Raw genomic sequence first — 19338 nt, 5'->3', positions numbered from 1 at the left:
ATGGCGGTATAGGCAAATTGGCCCTGTAATTAGACACCGGCAGAGGAGCAAGGCAGCAGTAGTTATGGCGGTAGAGGCAAATTAGCCCTGTAATTAGACACCGGCAGAGGAGCAAGGCAGCAGTAGTTATGGCGGTAGAGGCAAATTAGCCCTGTAATTAGACACTGGCAGAGGAGCAAGGCAGCAGTAGTTATGGCGGTAGAGGCAAATTGATCCTGTAATTAGACACCGGCAGAGGAGCAATGCAGCAGTAGTTATGGCGGTAGAGGCAAATTAGCCCTGTAATTAGACACCGGCAGAGGAGCAAGGCAGCAGTAGTTATGGCGGTATAGGCAAATTGGCCCTGTAATTAGACACCGGCAGAGGAGCAATGCAGCAGTAGTTATGGCGGTATAGGCAAATTGGCCCTCTAATTAGACACCGGCAGAGGAGCAAGGCAGCAGTAGTTATGGAAATAGAGGCAAATTAGCCCTGTAATTAGACACCGGCAGAGGAGCAATGCAGCAGTAGTTATGGCGGTAGAGGCAAATTAGCCCTGTAATTAGACACCGGCAGAGGAGCAAGGCAGCAGTAGTTATGGCGGTATAGGTAAATTGGCCCTGTAATTAGACACCGGCAGAGGAGCAAGGCAGCAGTAGTTATGGCGGTATAGGCAAATTAGCCCTGTAATTAGACACCGGCAGAGGAGCAAGGCAGCAGTAGTTATGGTGGTAGAGGCAAATTAGCCCTGTAATTAGACACCGGCAGAGGAGCAAGGCAGCAGTAGTTATGGCGGTATAGTCAAATTGGCCCTGTAATTAGACACCGGCAGAGGAGCAATGCAGCAGTAGTTATGGCGGTATAGGCAAATTGGCCCTGTAATTAGACACCGGCAGAGGAGCAAGGCAGCAGTAGTTATGGCGGTAGAGGCAAATTAGCCCTGTAATTAGACACCGGCAGAGGAGCAAGGCAGCAGTAGTTATGGCGGTAGAGGCAAATTAGCCCTGTAATTAGACACCGGCAGAGGAGCAAGGCAGCAGTAGTTATGGCGGTAGAGGCAAATTGATCCTGTAATTAGACACCGGCAGAGGAGCAATGCAGCAGTAGTTATGGCGGTAGAGGCAAATTAGCCCTGTAATTAGACACCGGCAGAGGAGCAAGGCAGCAGTAGTTATGGTGGTATAGGCAAATTGGCCCTGTAATTAGACACCGGCAGAGGAGCAATGCAGCAGTAGTTATGGCGGTATAGGCAAATTGGCCCTGTAATTAGACACCGGCAGAGGAGCAAGGCAGCAGTAGTTATGGCGGTAGAGGCAAATTAGCCCTGTAATTAGACACCGGCAGAGGAGCAAGGCAGCAGTAGTTATGGCGGTAGAGGCAAATTGATCCTGTAATTAGACACCGGCAGAGGAGCAATGCAGCAGTAGTTATGGCGGTAGAGGCAAATTAGCCCTGTAATTAGACACCGGCAGAGGAGCAAGGCAGCAGTAGTTATGGCGGTATAGGCAAATTGGCCCTGTAATTAGACACCGGCAGAGGAGCAATGCAGCAGTAGTTATGGCGGTATAGGCAAATTGGCCCAGTAATTAGACACCGGCAGAGGAGCAAGGCAGCAGTAGTTATGGCGGTAGAGGCAAATTAGCCCTTTAATTAGACACCGGCAGAGGAGCAACGCGGCAGTAGTTATGGCGGTAGAGGCAAATTAGCCCTGTAATTAGACACCGGCAGAGGAGCAAGGCAGCAGTAGTTATGGCGGTATAGGCAAATTGGCCCTGTAATTAGACACCGGCAGAGGAGCAAGGCAGCAGTAGTTATGGCGGTATAGGCAAATTAGCCCTGTAATTAGACACCGGCAGAGGAGCAAGGCAGCAGTAGTTATGGCGGTAGAGGCAAATTAGCCCTGTAATTAGACACCGGCAGAGGAGCAAGGCAGCAGTAGTTATGGCGGTAGAGGCAAATTAGCCCTGTAATTAGACACCGGCAGAGTAGCAAAGTAGCAATAGTTATGGCGGTAGAGGCAAATTAGCCCTGTAATTAGACACCGGCAGAGGAGCAACGCGGCAGTAGTTATGGCGGTAGAGGCAAATTAGCCCTGTAATTAGACACCGGCAGAGGAGCAAGGCAGCAGTAGTTATGGCGGTATAGGCAAATTGGCCCTGTAATTAGACACCGGCAGAGGAGCAAGGCAGCAGTAGTTATGGCGGTATAGGCAAATTAGCCCTGTAATTAGACACCGGCAGAGGAGCAAGGCAGCAGTAGTTATGGCGGTAGAGGCAAATTAGCCCTGTAATTAGACACCGGCAGAGGAGCAAGGCAGCAGTAGTTATGGCGGTATAGGCAAATTGGCCCTGTAATTAGACACCGGCAGTAAACAGGCATAGGACCAAGGCAGCAGTAGTTATGGTGGTACAGGCAATGCCAAGCGTCCGCACAGCAAGTCGGCGTCAGGTAAATGACGCAATTTCACGAATGCAAGATGGCGTCGGCGAAATCTCGCGAGATTTCGCCGACGTCGTTAAGGCTGTGTGCACACGCTGCGGATTAGGTGCGGATTCATCCGCGCGGATTTTGTAAAATCCGCAGGTGAAACCGCAGGTCAAAAGACCTGCGGTTTTACCTGCGGATTGCTCTGCGGTTTTGCCCTGCGGTTTTTCATCTCCTCAATAGAGGAGATGGCAAACCGCAGGAGAATCCGCAGAAAGAATTGACATGTCAATTCTTTCTGCGGATTGAAAACCGCAGATAATCCGCGCGGAAAATTCCGCACCATCTGCACTGCGGTTTTTGATTCCCATAGGGAATCATGGTACTGTACACCGCAGCAAAAACTGCTGCGGGTGCGCAGCGGCCAAAACCGCTGCGGAACCGCAGCAAAATCCGCAGCGTGTGCACACAGCCTCACACCTCTTGCCATGTTAACCCTCAACACACCACACCGCCTCAACACACACTCCTCTCACCTTTCACCTCCACTCATGTCCACTCACTCTTTCACTCCACATACGTTCCTTTCTCTCACTCCGTTTCTCATACTCACACCGTCATCGTCGCTGCCCCGACATCTTCCTCCGCCGCCGCGATCCAGGATCCAGACGTTCTCCAGGCCGCCGACATGTTCTTGCGGGACGCCATCTTGGATTTCGTGAAGTCCCGCGATATTCAAGATGGCGTCGCCGCAACAACATGTCGCTGGCATGGGCGACATCGGGATCCAAAATGGCGTCGGCGTAATCTCGCGAGATTTCGCCGACGCCATCTTTTTGGATCCCGATGTCGGCGGCCTGGAGAACGTCTGGATCCTGGATCGCGGCGGCGGAGGAAGATGTCGGGGCAGCGACGATGACGGTGTGAGTATGAGAAACGGAGTGAGAGAAAGGAACGTATGTGGAGTGAAAGAGTGAGTGGACATGAGTGGAGGTGAAAGGTGAGAGGAGTGTGTGTTGAGGCGGTGTGGTGTATTGAGGGTTAACGTGCGTGTGTGTGCGGTGACGTCACCGGTTACAACTGGACGGAAGTTGTTACAACCGGAAGCTGGTTAGGGCATTTATTATTATAGATGATAAAGGACTACTAAACCCTACTAATAGTTATGGATATGTACAGATGGGATTATGCAAACCAAAATGAATTTGTTATTTAACTGGTGGAGTTTCTACTCCTTTGAGGGCAAATATTTTTTCAAGGTGGTAGGCACTGTGATGGGTGCACTTTGCACCCCATCTTATGCCTGCCCTCACCTATACTATAGGGAGCTGGTGGCTATCTTTTTTTAGAAATATGTATATTTTCATGGATTCATATATAATGTATTCATGGTGTGGACAGGCACTTTAGAACAGCTACATTGGTTTTGGCAAACTGTTATAATGTTTACTTGACATATTCCGCCAATGAGACTGTAATTAGTTTCATGGGCTTGTAAATTTATCAGAAAGGCAAGAAAGTTAACACACATACTTTTTGAGAAGCCATTTCCTGGCAATATATTGTTACTATCTCAAACTTACTATTCTAGGTCAGAAGGCAAAACTCCAAATGGGCTATTTTTATGTTTACTCAATTTGGAGCACACTGGGATGTCTTGAGAATAATGCTGGAAGAGAATTGGATGCATCTGGCTCTGAATGACAGGATCCGTGAAATGGTGTGGATAATCCTAAAATGGCCCCTGGACAGAGGCCCAATTTACATGAATTACTTGGGCAATCACTGTTTTCACATATATTCTGGCTGGTACTAGTGTCTAGGATTAGACAGACTGGTGCAGTACCTGATTGGGAACTTGATCCTTTGTATGCCTTGAAGAAGGACCTTTGTTTAATGCCTTTAAACAATATCTCACAGTCGCATCATTCATCACTAAGGGTGCTTCCTCATTGCGTTACAACACTCGTTCGGTGGCTGTCGAGACTTATGCCCCAACCCCCAGCAAAATGGGATTCAGACATATGCACTGATGGGGCCATAGACTATAATGGTACTGACAGAGTGAACAAGCGCTCCACTGTGCATCATTTTTGGGCATACACACCTACTGGAGGTGAACACTCAGAAGCAGTCTAAGTCTGAGTGTCCACCTAGAGTAGGCGTACACGCTCGAAAATGAGCACTCGTTCACTCTGCCAGCACCATTATAGTCTATGACCCCGTGGCGCATACATCAGAATCCTGTTTTGCAGGGGGATTCAGACGTATTCCCTGATGGGACCACCGAACGGGTGCAGGAACACAATGTGAAAGCACCCTAAAATATATTCCTATAAAGCCTTGGTTTATGCAATCAGACATAAAAATGGATTCCTCTTATTTTAAAAGTATAAATGACTGTCAAATGTAAAGGGTCTCAGAACAGAAAATCATATGAAAAAACCCTAAAAACGATACTTTATTATTAAAAGACCAAAGGTCACACCACAAAGTGAACAATGTGTCCAATCAGTACCCAAATACAAAAAACATGTAATGGGGGTTTCCTAGGAGTCCCTATTAACGTCTAATGCTCAATCCTTCCTTGCCGCGGAGGTTGGCACCCTAGGGGGAGCGTTGTGGCGCCCCCGCTCAACGGTGGCTGTCCCTGTGGACCCTGATGTACCCTACAGCCACTAGGGATCCCTTCCCCGATGCTAAAGGGGCCCCTATCGTTAGACAGAGATCAACTATATTAAGGAGGACCCTAATCCCCAAATAAATTAAAATCAATAGGAACACATTAATGTACTGGCATTAAAGTGATGGCATCTCCGTGACACGGGTCAAGTAGATACAACAGATACACTAGATAAAGTCCACAGCATAGGGAATATCATTAACATGAGGTTAAATCAAAATGGCACAAAAATGCAAACTCCACAAATGATCAATCACTCAGTGGCTCAAGATTTAGATACATAGTGACAATATGCATGCCACCTAACTGGAGAAACAGTGCCAAATGAATAAATAATTCAAACACTCAGTGATCAATGCTGCAGATACTCATCGTGTCAAACGCCTTCTGCCATGTACGTGAAGCGCCTCGACGCGTTTCGCCCCATCTGGGCTCATCAGGAGGGCCGGTCTCAGTAAAAATAGTGTCCTGATGTGGTTCATTTGGCACTGTTTCTCCAGTTAGGTGGCATGCATATTGTCACTATGTATCTAAATCTTGAGCCACTGAGTGATTGATCATTTGTGGAGTTTGCATTTTTGTGCCATTTTGATTTAACCTCATGTTAATGATATTCCCTATGCTGTGGACTTTATCTAGTGTATCTGTTGTATCTACTTGACCCGTGTCACGGAGATGCCATCACTTTAATGCCAGTACATTAATGTGTTCCTATTGATTTTAATTTATTTGGGGATTAGGGTCCTCCTTAATATAGTTGATCTCTGTCTAACGATAGGGGCCCCTTTAGCATCGGGGAAGGGATCCCTAGTGGCTGTAGGGTACATCAGGGTCCACAGGGACAGCCACCGTTGAGCGGGGGCGCCACAACGCTCCCCCTAGGGTGCCAACCTCCGCGGCAAGGAAGGATTGAGCATTAGACGTTAATAGGGACTCCTAGGAAACCCCCATTACATGTTTTTTGTATTTGGGTACTGATTGGACACATTGTTTTGTTTCTGTTCACTTTGTGGTGTGACCTTTGGTCTTTTAATAATAAAGTATCGTTTTTAGGGTTTTTTCATATGATTTTCTAAAAGTATAAATGCACATTATTCACAGGACTACTCATATGATTATCATGTCATTCTGGATCTTGTGACATGCACTGTGAGCAACAGCAACATGAGGTCTCAATCATAAGCATGTCGGAATAATTCCATACTGAATCATGTGTTTTATAATTGATATATTTTAATTACTGTAATGATAATTATCTATACTTGATTTATGAATTTATATTTTCTGTGAATTGTAATGGGTCCTAATGATTTTATTAATTATTCTTTATTTTCTAACATCCCTAAACCCAAGTTATTTCCTCCTAAATCCTCTTCACCTTTTTCTTTGACAACGCTTAAAGGGAATCTGTCAGGTGATTTTTGTGTACTATCCTAATGGTATCCTGAACTAGGGCTTGTGCAGCCTTTTAAGGATATGTAACTTTAATTTCTCTATGTGGCCCCGTTATGTTTCTGTAAGCCCTAGACAAATTAATTGTTGCGTGCCGGCAAGTCAAGCATATGCAAATGGAAAATGATTATCCACCCATTCCCCCGCCCATAAGCCCACCCACCCCTCGTGACAGGTGTCACCGATTCAGTTAGACTGCCCTATGACTGAGGATCGCATTGCAAACCTCAGATGGGCCGTCTGCTCTCCTGACCGGAGGGTGATAGCTATATAGAAATACATGCATCTGCATAGAAATGTATATAGAGAAGTGAATAGTTCTGTAAACGGGTGGAAGCAGCAAGCTTTGTGCCCCTGTATAGTAGTGTGACTGCCAAGCTTTGCATCTCTGTACGGAAGTGTAACCACAAAGCTGAGAGACTGCTCGTGTGATGGTGTAACAACGAGCCAGATTTTGCTATGTAGTCTTAAGGTACTGTCACACTTAGCAATATCGCTATAACTTGTGACGTTATAGCGATATTGCTAGCGACATCGCTATGTGTGATACTTACCTCCGACAGCTCCCCCGCTGGTTATCGCTGATCACGCGAGAACGTCCAGGACCGTTTCTCGTCGTCATCTTCCTGCGGCGCTTCCTGTGGAGAGACAAGCGACGCGTGGAGCCGGGCGGGAGGACGCAGGATCGCCTGGTGTGACAGGTAAGTAGCGACCCCCGTCCCCTGCGATGTTGCTGGTGAGATCTACCTGTGTGGCAGCTCACTAGCGACCACTTACCGATGCACCAGCGATCCTGACCACGTCATATCGCTGGTCGGGATCACTGGTGCATCGCTAAGTGTGACAGTACCTTTAGAGCAGTATGATGTAGGGGCTGAGACCCTTATTACAGAGATGTGTCACTTACTGGACTGCTTGCTGTCATTTTGATACAATCCATTCTCTGCAGATCTAGCAGAGCTCTGAATTCTGATCTGTGTACATCCCCGCTCACACCCCTGATTGGCAGTTTTTTGTGTAAAGTGGTGGGGGCGGGGTTGCACAGAGCCACTGGACTAGGAGGCGCAAGACACATAGTCTTGTAGTGATAATTTCCTGCTTATAAAATACTGATCTTAATGAAACAGCAACAGATAGCCCATTAAGTGATATATCACTGGGATCACGATCTCTGCCCTACATCATGCTGCTCTTAGATTACATAGCAAAAAAAACTGCTGACAGATTCCCTTTAAACCAGTTGTACGCATCTGATATGCTTTTTTACAATCATATATCTGATTTATCACTGATGTGTTTATATCTGGAACTGTATCTAGCAAGGACGTATTAAGATGACAAAATGGTCATTAAATGTAGCTACGTAGGGATGTTAAGACATGTTCTCGAAGCCAAATATTTCAGATCTTTACATCACGCCGAAATATGGACGATATTAGTAAAAAATAAAAAAAGATTTTTCCCATTTTCATACCAGATGCTCAACAGACATGTCCAAGAAATATCCAGCCAAGGATATAAAGCATACAAGGGAGACATATGTGTAACAGACACTGACAGGTCTTGTCAGGTTTACTAAGCTAATGCTGTATATGTGACGGTTATACCAAGCTAAGAGGCGCACAATTGAGAACTACACCTATTTTTCTCATGCAATCTCTAAATTATCCCAGTAATAATGTAGGTCGTGGTTATCGGCAATTTACAACTAAATGACTTAATGGCTACAGATGACTTTGAAACGTCAGAAGTTGTGTAAATGACGCAAAGTGATTTTCACCCTAACTTGGCTTAGTGTCAAAAATCTACAAAAGTCAACCTCCACCTTTATGTGTCTTTTCTGTTACTCACCATTTGTATATTATGGAGTCTATACAGTGATCTGAACTCTGTTTTCTATTCCGTGATAACAGCAATAGACCTCTGCGCTTAAACATTTACTTACTGAGTCCTGGCAGAAGATTTTTAGGAATCTCATGATAATGTTATTTAGGCAACGTATTATTTGGCACTATATTGTATACCGTATTGGTTATGCACAGGTCACCGCCAGCATAAAAATGTAATACCCCATCAGTACACTCTCTTAAAGGGGTTGTCCAGGACTTTTATATTGATGGTCTATTTTTAGGACACGTAAACAAAATCTGATGCATCATCAATATCTGATGCCTCATCAGTGTCTGATCAATACCCAATACATCAATAACTGATCAATATTTGGTACATCATCAATATCTGATCAATATTTGGTACATGATCAATATGTGATACATCATCAATATCTGATCAATATGTGATACATCATCAATATCTGATCAATATGTGATAAATCAATATCCGATCAATATTTGATGTGATTAGTTGCAGAGTGGAACCAAACAGCTCTTTCAACTGTATAGTGGCAGCGGTCCAGGTACTGCACTTCAGCGGTCCAGGTACTGCACTTCTGGCTCCTATTGATTCTAATAAGGGGTGGTTGTGCAGTACCTGGTCATGGACACTATACAGTTGACAGCTTTGCTGTGTAGCACCGTAACGGAGCATATCCAATCTGCATTGGAAATAGCTGATCGTTGGGGGTGCTGGGTGCTAGACCCCCAAAGATCAGTTATTGATGGCCTATCTTAAGTCCTGAACAACCCCTTTAAAGGGGTCTGTCATCCCCAAAATGCAAATTCAATTACCTTTTTAGCGCCGTGTGGACGTTCCCTTAAAGAGCAGGAACCCGACATATCATCAAGTTGAATAAATGTAAAATATTCTGTCTAATCTCCAGCATTATTAGAGAGTAGAAGGAGCTGAGCAGATTGATAGATGAATCTAGTCTTCTATGGTTATGTGTTGTTAGAGGGTTGTCCATTGGGGAGATTAAAGGGCTCATCCACATCCTAAACTAGTTTTTTAGCACATTTGCTTTGCTATAAAGTAACACTCTGCTTGATGTCATTTGATTAATTTAGTGTTGAGCATAATAATTATATTCAATATGGTTGAACCAGAAAACTGATGGAAACAGATTTGATAATATTCTCTATGTTCAATGCTGCAAAATAATAGCAATTGTATTCTTACCGCTATACTAAGTATGGCAAAATAAAATCGTGATTCAGAATTTGTGTCCAAAGTATGAGGTTATCTTGGATTATTTCTGTTCTCACTATTTCTTTTCAAGCCTCTGTCACCCTCTAGTGGAAAAAAAATGATAGCCTGTAGACTGCAGAGACTTCACTTATTTATATTCAACGCCTTATCAAAATCCCTATAGTGTGAAAAAGTAAGAGAATGAATTACACTGAATGGAGAAAAGTATTGGGACACATGTCTTAATCATTAAATTCAGGTTTTTCCTTCCATCCCAGTGCACTCGGTGTATAACATCTGGCCCCTTTACACCCGGGTGTATAACATCCTGTCCCTCGCCCTCAGTGTATAACATTTGGCCCCTCACCCCCGTGTATAATATGCGGACCCTCGCCCGGTGTATAACATCCAGCACCCGGTATATAATAACTGGCCCCTAACCTCCGGTGTATAATATCTGGCCCTCACCCCCGGTATCTAACATTTTGCCCCTCGCCCCAGTGAATAGCATCCACTCCCATTACCCCCAGTGTATAATAACCAGCCCCTTGCCCCCTAGTGTATAACTTCTTGCCCCCTTACTCTCCGGTGTATAGCATCCGGCCCCTCACCCTGGTGTATAATGTCTGGCCCCTCACTTCTGGTATATAACATCCTGCCTCATCTTCCCTAGTGTATAACATCTGGCCCCATCGTCTCACAATGTATAACATTAGGCCCCTTATCACCACAGTATAACATTCGACTCCTCGCCCCCGATGTATAACATTAATCTACTCGCCCACCAGTGTATAACATTTGGCCCCATTGCCTTGGGTGTATAACATCAGGTCCTATTGCCCCTAGTGTATAAAATCTGTCCCCTCGCCCCCATTATATAACATTTGGCCCCATTGCCTGAGATGTACAATATCCAGCACTTGTCACCAGTATAAAACATTTAGCCCCTTGTCCCGGGTTACAACATCCGGTTGCTTGCTTCGGTGTAAAATATCCGGCCCAATTGCCCCGGTATACACATATGGCCCCTCACCCTAGGTGTAGAACATCCGTCCCAGGTGTATAACATCCGGTCCCCGCCATGTCGTCTACTTTACTAATGTGTGACAGTGGCTGATACCAGCCCGGTTCTGTAATAGGAGCCACCGGTGTAACAAGTCCATTAATGACATTTCTTCCTTCTTCCTTCTACATCTTCCCCCATCACCTGTGAGTGATATTACTAAGAAGTGGAAGGAACCACAGAAACTCAGCCACGTAACCTTACGGAGCGGGGTCACCGAGTGCTGAGGAGCAGAGGGCAGAAAAGTCACCAATGCTCTGCTAGCCCCATAACTACAGTCCAAACCTCCTCTGTTATTCACATTAGCACAAACACCGTGCCTCTGCTGGGAGCTTCATGGCCGAGTAGCTGCATGCAGCCTTACATCACCAAGCACAATGGCGTCAGATGGAGTGGTGTAGAGCTACCACCACCGGACTATGGAGGAAATGTCTTCTGTGCAGTGATAGATGACACATCTCTATCTGGCATCTGATGGAAGAGTCTGGGCTTGGTGAATGCCAGTATAATGTTACTCCCTGACTGCATTGTGCCTGCTGTACAGTTTAGTGGAGCAGGGGTAATAGTATGGGCTTTTTTATCTGGTGTCAATCTCTGCCTCTTAGTTCAAGTGAAGGGAAATCTTGTGACTGAATAATAGCACATACAAGGAACAAATGCCACCACACGATGACCAGACCAAATATTACCATCACATAGTGAATAAACAATACCACATACAAGGAAAAAATACCGCCACACCATGACCAGACCACATATTACCACCACATAGTGAACGAATAATACCACAAGCAAGGAACGAATACCTCCACATCAAGTCCAGATCACATATTAACACCACACAGTGACCGAAAAATACCGCACAAAGGAACAAATACCACCATACCATGACGAGACCACATATTACTGCCACATAGTGACCATATAATACCACATACAAGGGATAAATACAGCCACACCATGACCAGACCACATATTACCACCTCATAGTGACCGAATACTATCACATACAAGGGAAAAATACAACCACACCATGACCAGACCACAAATTATCACCTCATAATGACCGAATACTACTACATACAAGTGAAAAATTCCTCCACACCATGACCAGACCATATATTACCACCTCATAGTAACCGAAAACTACAATACTGATCATTAATAAAAAAAAACACAATACTAATATTACCAGGAGCTCTATCTTTAGTGTCAGTGTACAGGTAATACAAGGATCACGCAAAACCTTATAAAGTAGTAAAAAGAGTCACATAAGTAGAAAAGCAGAGAAAAAGACGCTAAAAATCAACTTTTGTTAATGAATTTAAAAGCACACAATAAAAAAATATCCACAAATGTCAAATACAGAAAGTATAGATAAATATAGTAAGTCCAAAAGACGTCATATCAAATAAGCAAAACCTTATCCTTATACTAAGGACAAATACCTCAGAGGCTAAATAACTAGCAATCCTACATGCTTAATAACAATATAGGTATGGATATATTTCATAGGTCAGAAAATATCAAATAAACAGCACCGTATCCTTATAATAAGAAAAAATACCTCAAGGGTTAAATGACTACCAATCCTGCATATAAAACAGACATACAATTAGTGACTTGACTGCAAAAATAGTGCAAAAAGTAAACTGCCTGGGTTATTGAGTGAACATGTGGTTACACTGTTTGGATACATAAGAAAATCTGCATAGCTAACGGCCTCAAGTGGGTAAATCAAGGCAATATCACAGATAGGGCCTCACCCTAGTAGGCCCTATCGCCTTTGCCTGCCTGACTGCCTAGGTTAGCACACTGTTGTGAAACGGTATGGCGCCCCGCTCAAACTTTGGCAGCCCTAAATGCCCTAGTCAGGCCCTACAGCATGATGTCCAAATGGAAAAACCTATTTAACACATAATAGGAAGATGTACAACAATATGTGCAAAAACATGTAGACAGTGTGTGAAGAATGTTAACATCTATCAATAAAGCAGACAATCAAAAGACATCATGCGGGAATCAGCTATGGGTAACCGTGCTTTGTGTTTTTGTCAAGCCCAATAAAGAATGCAATAACCGGGTGTACAGATGATAAATAGAAAGGATACCTACACCAACATTTGCAGCCAGCACAGATAACCAACACAGATTAATTTCAAGTAATCATATCAAGCCAGAAAAAGAGGGTAGCCACAGTAAATACTTAGGCTAACATACCTGTGCTCCCCAATTGGAGCATAAGAAAAGTCTGACACTTGTAAACACGAGTTGTCATGATAAAATCCAGCTGGAACGATGGACAGCCATAGTGAATATTTAGGTTGTCAAAGCATGTGCTCCCCAATCAAGGCATTAAAAAAATGGTACTTATCATATAGTTAAGTTGTACCAAAGCGTTTCCCCCTGCATTCCTCAGGGGACCGATGGGAGACATCATTCTCTCTCCATATACAGTGGGGAAAAAAGTATTTAGTCAGTCAGCAATAGTGCAAGTTCCACCACTTAAAAAGATGAGAGGTGTCTGTAATTTACATCATAGGTAGACCTCAACTATGGGAGACAAACTGAGAAAAAAAAATCCAGAAAATCACATTGTCTGTTTTTTTTTCATTTTATTTGCATATTATGGTGGAAAATAAGTATTTGGTCAGAAACAAAATTTCATCTCAATACTTTGTGATATATCCTTTGTTGGCAATGACAGAGGTCAAACGTTTTCTGTAAGTCTTCACAAGGTTGCCACACACTGTTGTTGGTATGTTGGCCCATTCCTCCATGCAGATCTCCTCTAGAGCAGTGATGTTTTTGGCTTTTCGCTTGGCAACACGGACTTTCAACTCCCTCCAAAGGTTTTCTATAGGGTTGAGATCTGGAGACTGGCTAGGCCACTCCAGGACCTTGAAATGCTTCTTACGAAGCCACTCCTTCGTTGCCCTGGCGGTGTGCTTTGGATCATTGTCATGTTGAAAGACCCAGCCACGTTTCATCTTCAATGCCCTTGCTGATGGAAGGAGGTTTGCACTCAAAATCTCACGATACATGGCCCCATTCATTCTTTCATGTATCCGGATCAGTCGTCCTGGCCCCTTTGCAGAGAAACAGCCCCAAAGCATGATGTTTCCACCACCATGCTTTACAGTAGGTATGGTGTTTGATGTTTGCAACTCAGTATTCTTTTTCCTCCAAACACGACAAGTTGTGTTTCTACCAAACAGTTCCAGTTTGGTTTCATCAGACCATAGGACATTCTCCCAAAACTCCTCTGGATCATCCAAATGCTCTCTAGCAAACTTCAGACGGGCCCGGACATGTACAGGCTTAAGCAGTGGGACACGTCTGGCACTGCAGGATCTGAGTCCATGGTGACGTAGTGTGTTACTTATGGTATGCCTTGTTACATTGGTCCCAGCTCTCTGCAGTTCATTCACTAGGTCCCCCCGCGTGGTTCTGGGATTTTTGCTCACCGTTCTTGTGATCATTCTGACCCCACGGGGTGGGATTTTGCGTGGAGCACCAGATCGAGGGAGATTATCAGTGGTCTTGTATGTCTTCCATTTTCTAATTATTGCTCCCACAGTTGATTTCTTCACTCCAAGCTGGTTGGCTATTGCAGATTCAGTCTTCCCAGCCTGGTGCAGGCCTACAATTTTGTTTCTGGTGTCCTTTGACAGCTCTTTGGTCTTCACCATAGTGGAGTTTGGAGTCAGACTGTTTGAGGGTGTGCACAGGTGTCTTTTTATACTGATAACAAGTTTAAACAGGTGCCATTACTACAGGTAATGAGTGGAGGAAAGAGGAGACTCTTAAAGAAGAAGTTACAGGTCTGTGAGAGCCAGAAATCTTGATTGCTTGTTTCTGACTAAATACTTATTTTCCACCATAATATGCAAATAAAATGAAAAAAAAACAGACAATGTGATTTTCTGAATTTTTTTTTCTCAGTTTGTCTCCCATAGTTGAGGTCTACCTATGATGTAAATTACAGACGCCTCTCATCTTTTTAAGTGGTGGAACTTGCACTATTGCTGACTGACTAAATACTTTTTTTCCCCACTGTAGATGGCAGTGTACAGTAATAAAATGATTACCAGTGACATTATACACAGGAGCTCTGTATGTAGTGTCAATGTACAGGTAATACAGTGATCACCGGTGACATTATACACAGGAGCTCTGTATATAGTGTATAGTGTACAGGTAATACAATGATCACCGGTGACATTATACACAGGAGCTCTGTATAGAGTGTCAGTGTACAGGTAATACAGGGATCACCAGTGACATTATACACAGGAGCTCTGTATATAGTGTCAGTGTACAAGTAATACAGTGACCACCAGTGACATTATACACTGGAGCTCTGTATATAATGTCAGTGTACAGGTAATACAGGGATCACCAGTGACATTATACACAGGAGCTCTGTATATAGTGTCAGTGTACAAGTAATACAGTGACCACCAGTGACATTATACACTGGAGCTCTGTATATAGTGTATAGTGTACAGGTAACACAGTGATCACCAGTGACATTATATACAGGAGCTCTGAATATAGTGTCAGTGTACAGATAATACAGTGATCACCAGTGACATTATACACAGGAGCTCTATATGTAGTGTCCAGTGTGAGAAAGCTGGGTCTCCCTCAGAGGTCATGGGTCTTCCAGCAGGACAATGACCCAAAACACACTTCAAAAAGCTCTAGAAAATGGTTTGAGAGAAAGCACTGGAGACTTCTAAGGTGGCCAGCAATGAGTCCAGACCTGAATCCCATAGAACACCTGTGGAGAGATCTAAAAATGGCAGTTTGGAGAAGGCACCCTTCTAATATCAGGGACCTGGAGCAGTTTGCCAAAGAAGAATGGTCTAAAATTCCAGCAGAGCATTGTAAGAAACTCATTGATGGTTCCCGGAAGCGGTTGGTCACAGTTATTTTGGCGAAAGGTTGTGCAACCAAGTATTAGGCTGAGGGTGCCAATATATTTGTCTGGCCCATTTTTGGAGTTTTGTGTGAAATGATCTATGTTTTGCTTTTTGCTTCATTCTCTTTTGTGTTTTTTCATTTAAGACAAATTAAATGAAGATAATAATACCAAAGAATTTGTGTTTGCAATCATTTTCAGGAAGAAACTGAGTATTATCTGACAGAATTACAGGGGTGTCAATACTTTTGGCCACAACTGTAGGTAATACAGTGATCACCAGTGTCATTATAAACAGGAGCTCTGTATATAATATCATTGTACAGGTAATACAGTGATCACCAGTGACATTATACACAAGAGCTGTGTATAGTGTCAGTGTACAGGTAATACAGTGATCACCAGTGACATTATACACAGGAGCTGTGTATAGTGTCAGTGTACAGGTAACACACTGACTCACCAGTGACGTCTTCAGTTCTTCCAGTCTGGACTTGTCTCTGCAGAAAATAATACACAGTTATTTTGTCAGAGACACCGCACTACACTCGCTCACAGAGCCAGTGCGCGTGTCCTGAGTACAGAAACAGTGCTAAAAGATACCTGTGGAGCAGGGCAGCAGAGGTGACAATGCGTGCTTCAAACTATTAGTGTCAGGGTCCAGTCAGCGTCGGAAAGTAAAGAGGCACAGGACCTACGGACACTGAAGTTAGCAAGCTGGCACAGGACCTATGGTCAGGTGACTGCAAGGGGGCAGGGCTTAGCGTCCTGCTTACAGATATGACAGGACACCATACAACAACTCAGAGTCAGGCAAAATGGAGGTCACAACAGTACGGGCAAACGAGGCACAGGAGGGACAAACAGATGAGTAGTCAGACAAAGCCAAAGGTCATACACAAGTGGGCGACGTGGTACCAAGGGGACAAGCAGAGAGAAGTCGGGTCACAAGCAGAGAGTCATACACGAGAGGTAGCGCAGTACAAGAGGGGCAGGCAGAACTCGTAACAGGGACAGAACCGGATCAAAACCAAACAAGCAAGATATCAGACACAAGGCACACGTACGCACAAGGTCAACTAACTCAGCCGAGGGCAGGAGTATAACTGACACCGGACCTAGGTCCAGTGAGCATTAAATAGCCGCCCTCTGCCAGAGAGAGGCAGAACAATTAACCCCCAGTCTGATGAGGACGGGCCAAAGCGAAACCCCATCCTGGATCATGACAGTACCCTCCTCTCAATGGGGGGCCACCAGACCCCCAGGTCTCTCAGGGTTCTTGGCGTGAAAGGCCCGGACCAACCGATCCGCATGGACCGATCGAGCAGGAACTCACAACCGTTCTTCAGGACCGTAGCCTTTCCAATGTATCAGATATTGAAGGGCACGACGGACCAACCTAGAGTCGACGATTCGTTCCACCTCGTACTCCGACTGCCCGTCTACCAAAACCAGTGGTGGGGAAGTTGATGATCCCTCCCCACCGGACCTCACAGGTTTCAAAAGGGCCTTATGGAAAACATTTGGGATCCGCAGAGATGGCGGGAGCCGCAACCGAAAAGCCACTGGGTTAACTGCTTCGGTAATTACATAGGGACCTATAAACCTGGGTCCAAGCTTCGCAGAGGGGACCTTGAGCCTTATATTCTTGGTGGACAACCATACCTTATCCCCAATCTGAAACACCGGTCCCGCGGATTGTTTTTTGTCCGCAAAAAAATTAAATTTGTCCTGGGCCTTCGTAATGTTACTCTGGACCTCCCGCCATACCTCCCCCAACCGCTGGATCGTCTCATCCACCCCAGGACACCCAGAATTCAAACGGGAAAATTCTCCAAAATGAGGATGAAACCCATAATTACAGATAAAGGGAGTTGTACCTGTAGACTGGTTAATGCGGTTGTTAAATGCAAACTCGGCCAACGGTAACACAGAACACCAATCATCCTGTCGGTCTGAGGTCAAGCAACGCAAAATTTGCTCCAGAGATTGATTGGTCCGCTCGGTCTGCCCATTAGTCTCAGGATGATAAGCGGATGAAAAGGACAGACCAATACCCAACCTCTGGCAAAAAGCCCTCCAAAATCTGGAAACAAATTGCACTCCTCTATCAGACACCACATTCAAGTGTACCCCATGCAACCGCACCACATGCTCAACGAACAATCTGGACAACGTTTCCGCATTAGGGAGAGCTGCCAAAGGTACAAAATGTGCCTGCTTACTAAACCTGTCCACCACAACTCAAACGACGGTATTACCCTTGGAGGGGGGAAGGTTGGTGATGAAATCCATGGACAAATGAGTCCATGGTCTCTCAGGAATTGGCAGTGGTACCAATTCCCGGCCGGTTATGGGGGTTTTTTGCACGGGCACAAACATCACAAGCAGACACATATTCCCCAACATCAGAGGCTAAAGCAGACCACCAGAATACTCTAGCAATGGCCTTCCGGGTAGCTGAGATCCCTGGATGTCCACCCAGAACTGAGTCATGGAACTCCCGGAGGACCTTGAGGCGAAACTGAGCTGGCACGAAAAGCTTATCCACCGGCTTAGTCGGAGGTGCCAGAGACTGAGCCTCCCGAATCTCCCATTCCAACATATTATAAATATCTGCCACCGTCACCCCAGGCTGAAGAATGGAGGACGGAGGTTCCGGGGGGATACCGGATCTAGACTGCGTGACAAGTAATCCGCTCTGACATTTTTAGATCCTGGCCGAAAAGTGATCGAGAAATTGAACCGGGAAAAAAAAGTGACCATCTAGGCTGTCTGGGAGTCAACCTTTTAGCTGACTCAATGTAAGCTAGGTTTTTTTGGTCCGTAATTACTGTTATAGGATGGACAGCCCCCTCCAAAAAATGCCTCCATTCTTCAAAGGCCAACTTTACGGCCAGAAGTTCTCGATTCCCCACATCATAGTTTCTCTCCGCAGGGGAGAACTTCTTTGAGAAAAAGGTGCAAGGTCTCAAACTGGTCAAAGTGGCGGGTCCCTGGGACTATACCGCCCCCACCCCCACCTCTGAGGCGTCTACCTCAACAATAAATGGTTCCGACGGGTCCGGTTGAATAAGAACCGGGGCAGACATGAAACATTTTTTTAAAAACTGAAATGCCGCTACCGCTGCGGTTGACCAATTCTTGATATCAGCCCCCTTTTGAGTCATGTCAGAACCCCCTTATAAATTTACGGTAGTAATTGGCGAATCCTAGGAAACGCTGCAGAGCCTTCAAATCACAAGGTTGAACCCACTCGACAATGGCCTGCACCTTATTACGATCCATGCGATACCCCTCAGCAGACACAATGAACCCCAGAAAAGACAGTTCCTGGACAAAAAAATAAGCATTTTTCTAATTTAGCAAAGAGAACTGCCCGAACATGACCAATGTGAGCCTGTTTATCAGGAGAGTAGATCAATATGTCATCCAAATATACCACCATAAAACGTCCAATGAAATCAGAGAGCACATGATTAATGAAATTTTGGAAAACCGCTAGAGTATTGGTCAGACCGAAAGGCATGACCAAGTTTTCAAACAACCCTTCAGTAGTGAGAAAAGCGGTTTTCCACTCATCTCCGTCCCGGACTCGGATAAGGTTATACGCTCCCCGTAGATCTAACTTTGAAAACCACTTAGCTCCGGACAACTGATTGCATAAATCAGGAATAAGTGGAAGGGGATACGTATTCCTCACAGTTATCTTATTTAACTCACGAA

At 44.8% G+C, this 19338-nt stretch overlaps 1 protein-coding gene across 2 annotated transcripts in view; it reads left to right on the top strand.

Moving 5' to 3' along the window:
* The first annotated feature begins 4045 nt into the window (after positions 1–4045).
* The window catches only part of TEDC1 (tubulin epsilon and delta complex 1), a 115330-nt gene continuing 100037 nt past the window's right edge, over positions 4046–19338 (top strand). For both annotated transcript variants that reach the window (XM_073566787.1, XM_073566786.1), the window contains exon 1: positions 4046–4123. In XM_073566787.1, the coding sequence (XP_073422888.1) occupies positions 4070–4123 (54 nt within the window). In that variant the 5' untranslated portion in view covers positions 4046–4069. The remainder of the gene's footprint in view (positions 4124–19338) is intronic.

The sequence above is a fragment of the Dendrobates tinctorius genome, unplaced genomic scaffold, assembly GCF_039654945.1.
Source record: "Dendrobates tinctorius isolate UK_male_01 unplaced genomic scaffold, ASM3965494v1 ptg000019l, whole genome shotgun sequence".
Classification (NCBI taxonomy): Eukaryota; Metazoa; Chordata; class Amphibia; order Anura; family Dendrobatidae; genus Dendrobates; species Dendrobates tinctorius.
Note: the sequence above shows the minus strand (reverse complement) of the source record. Positions and strands in the feature narration are given on the sequence as shown.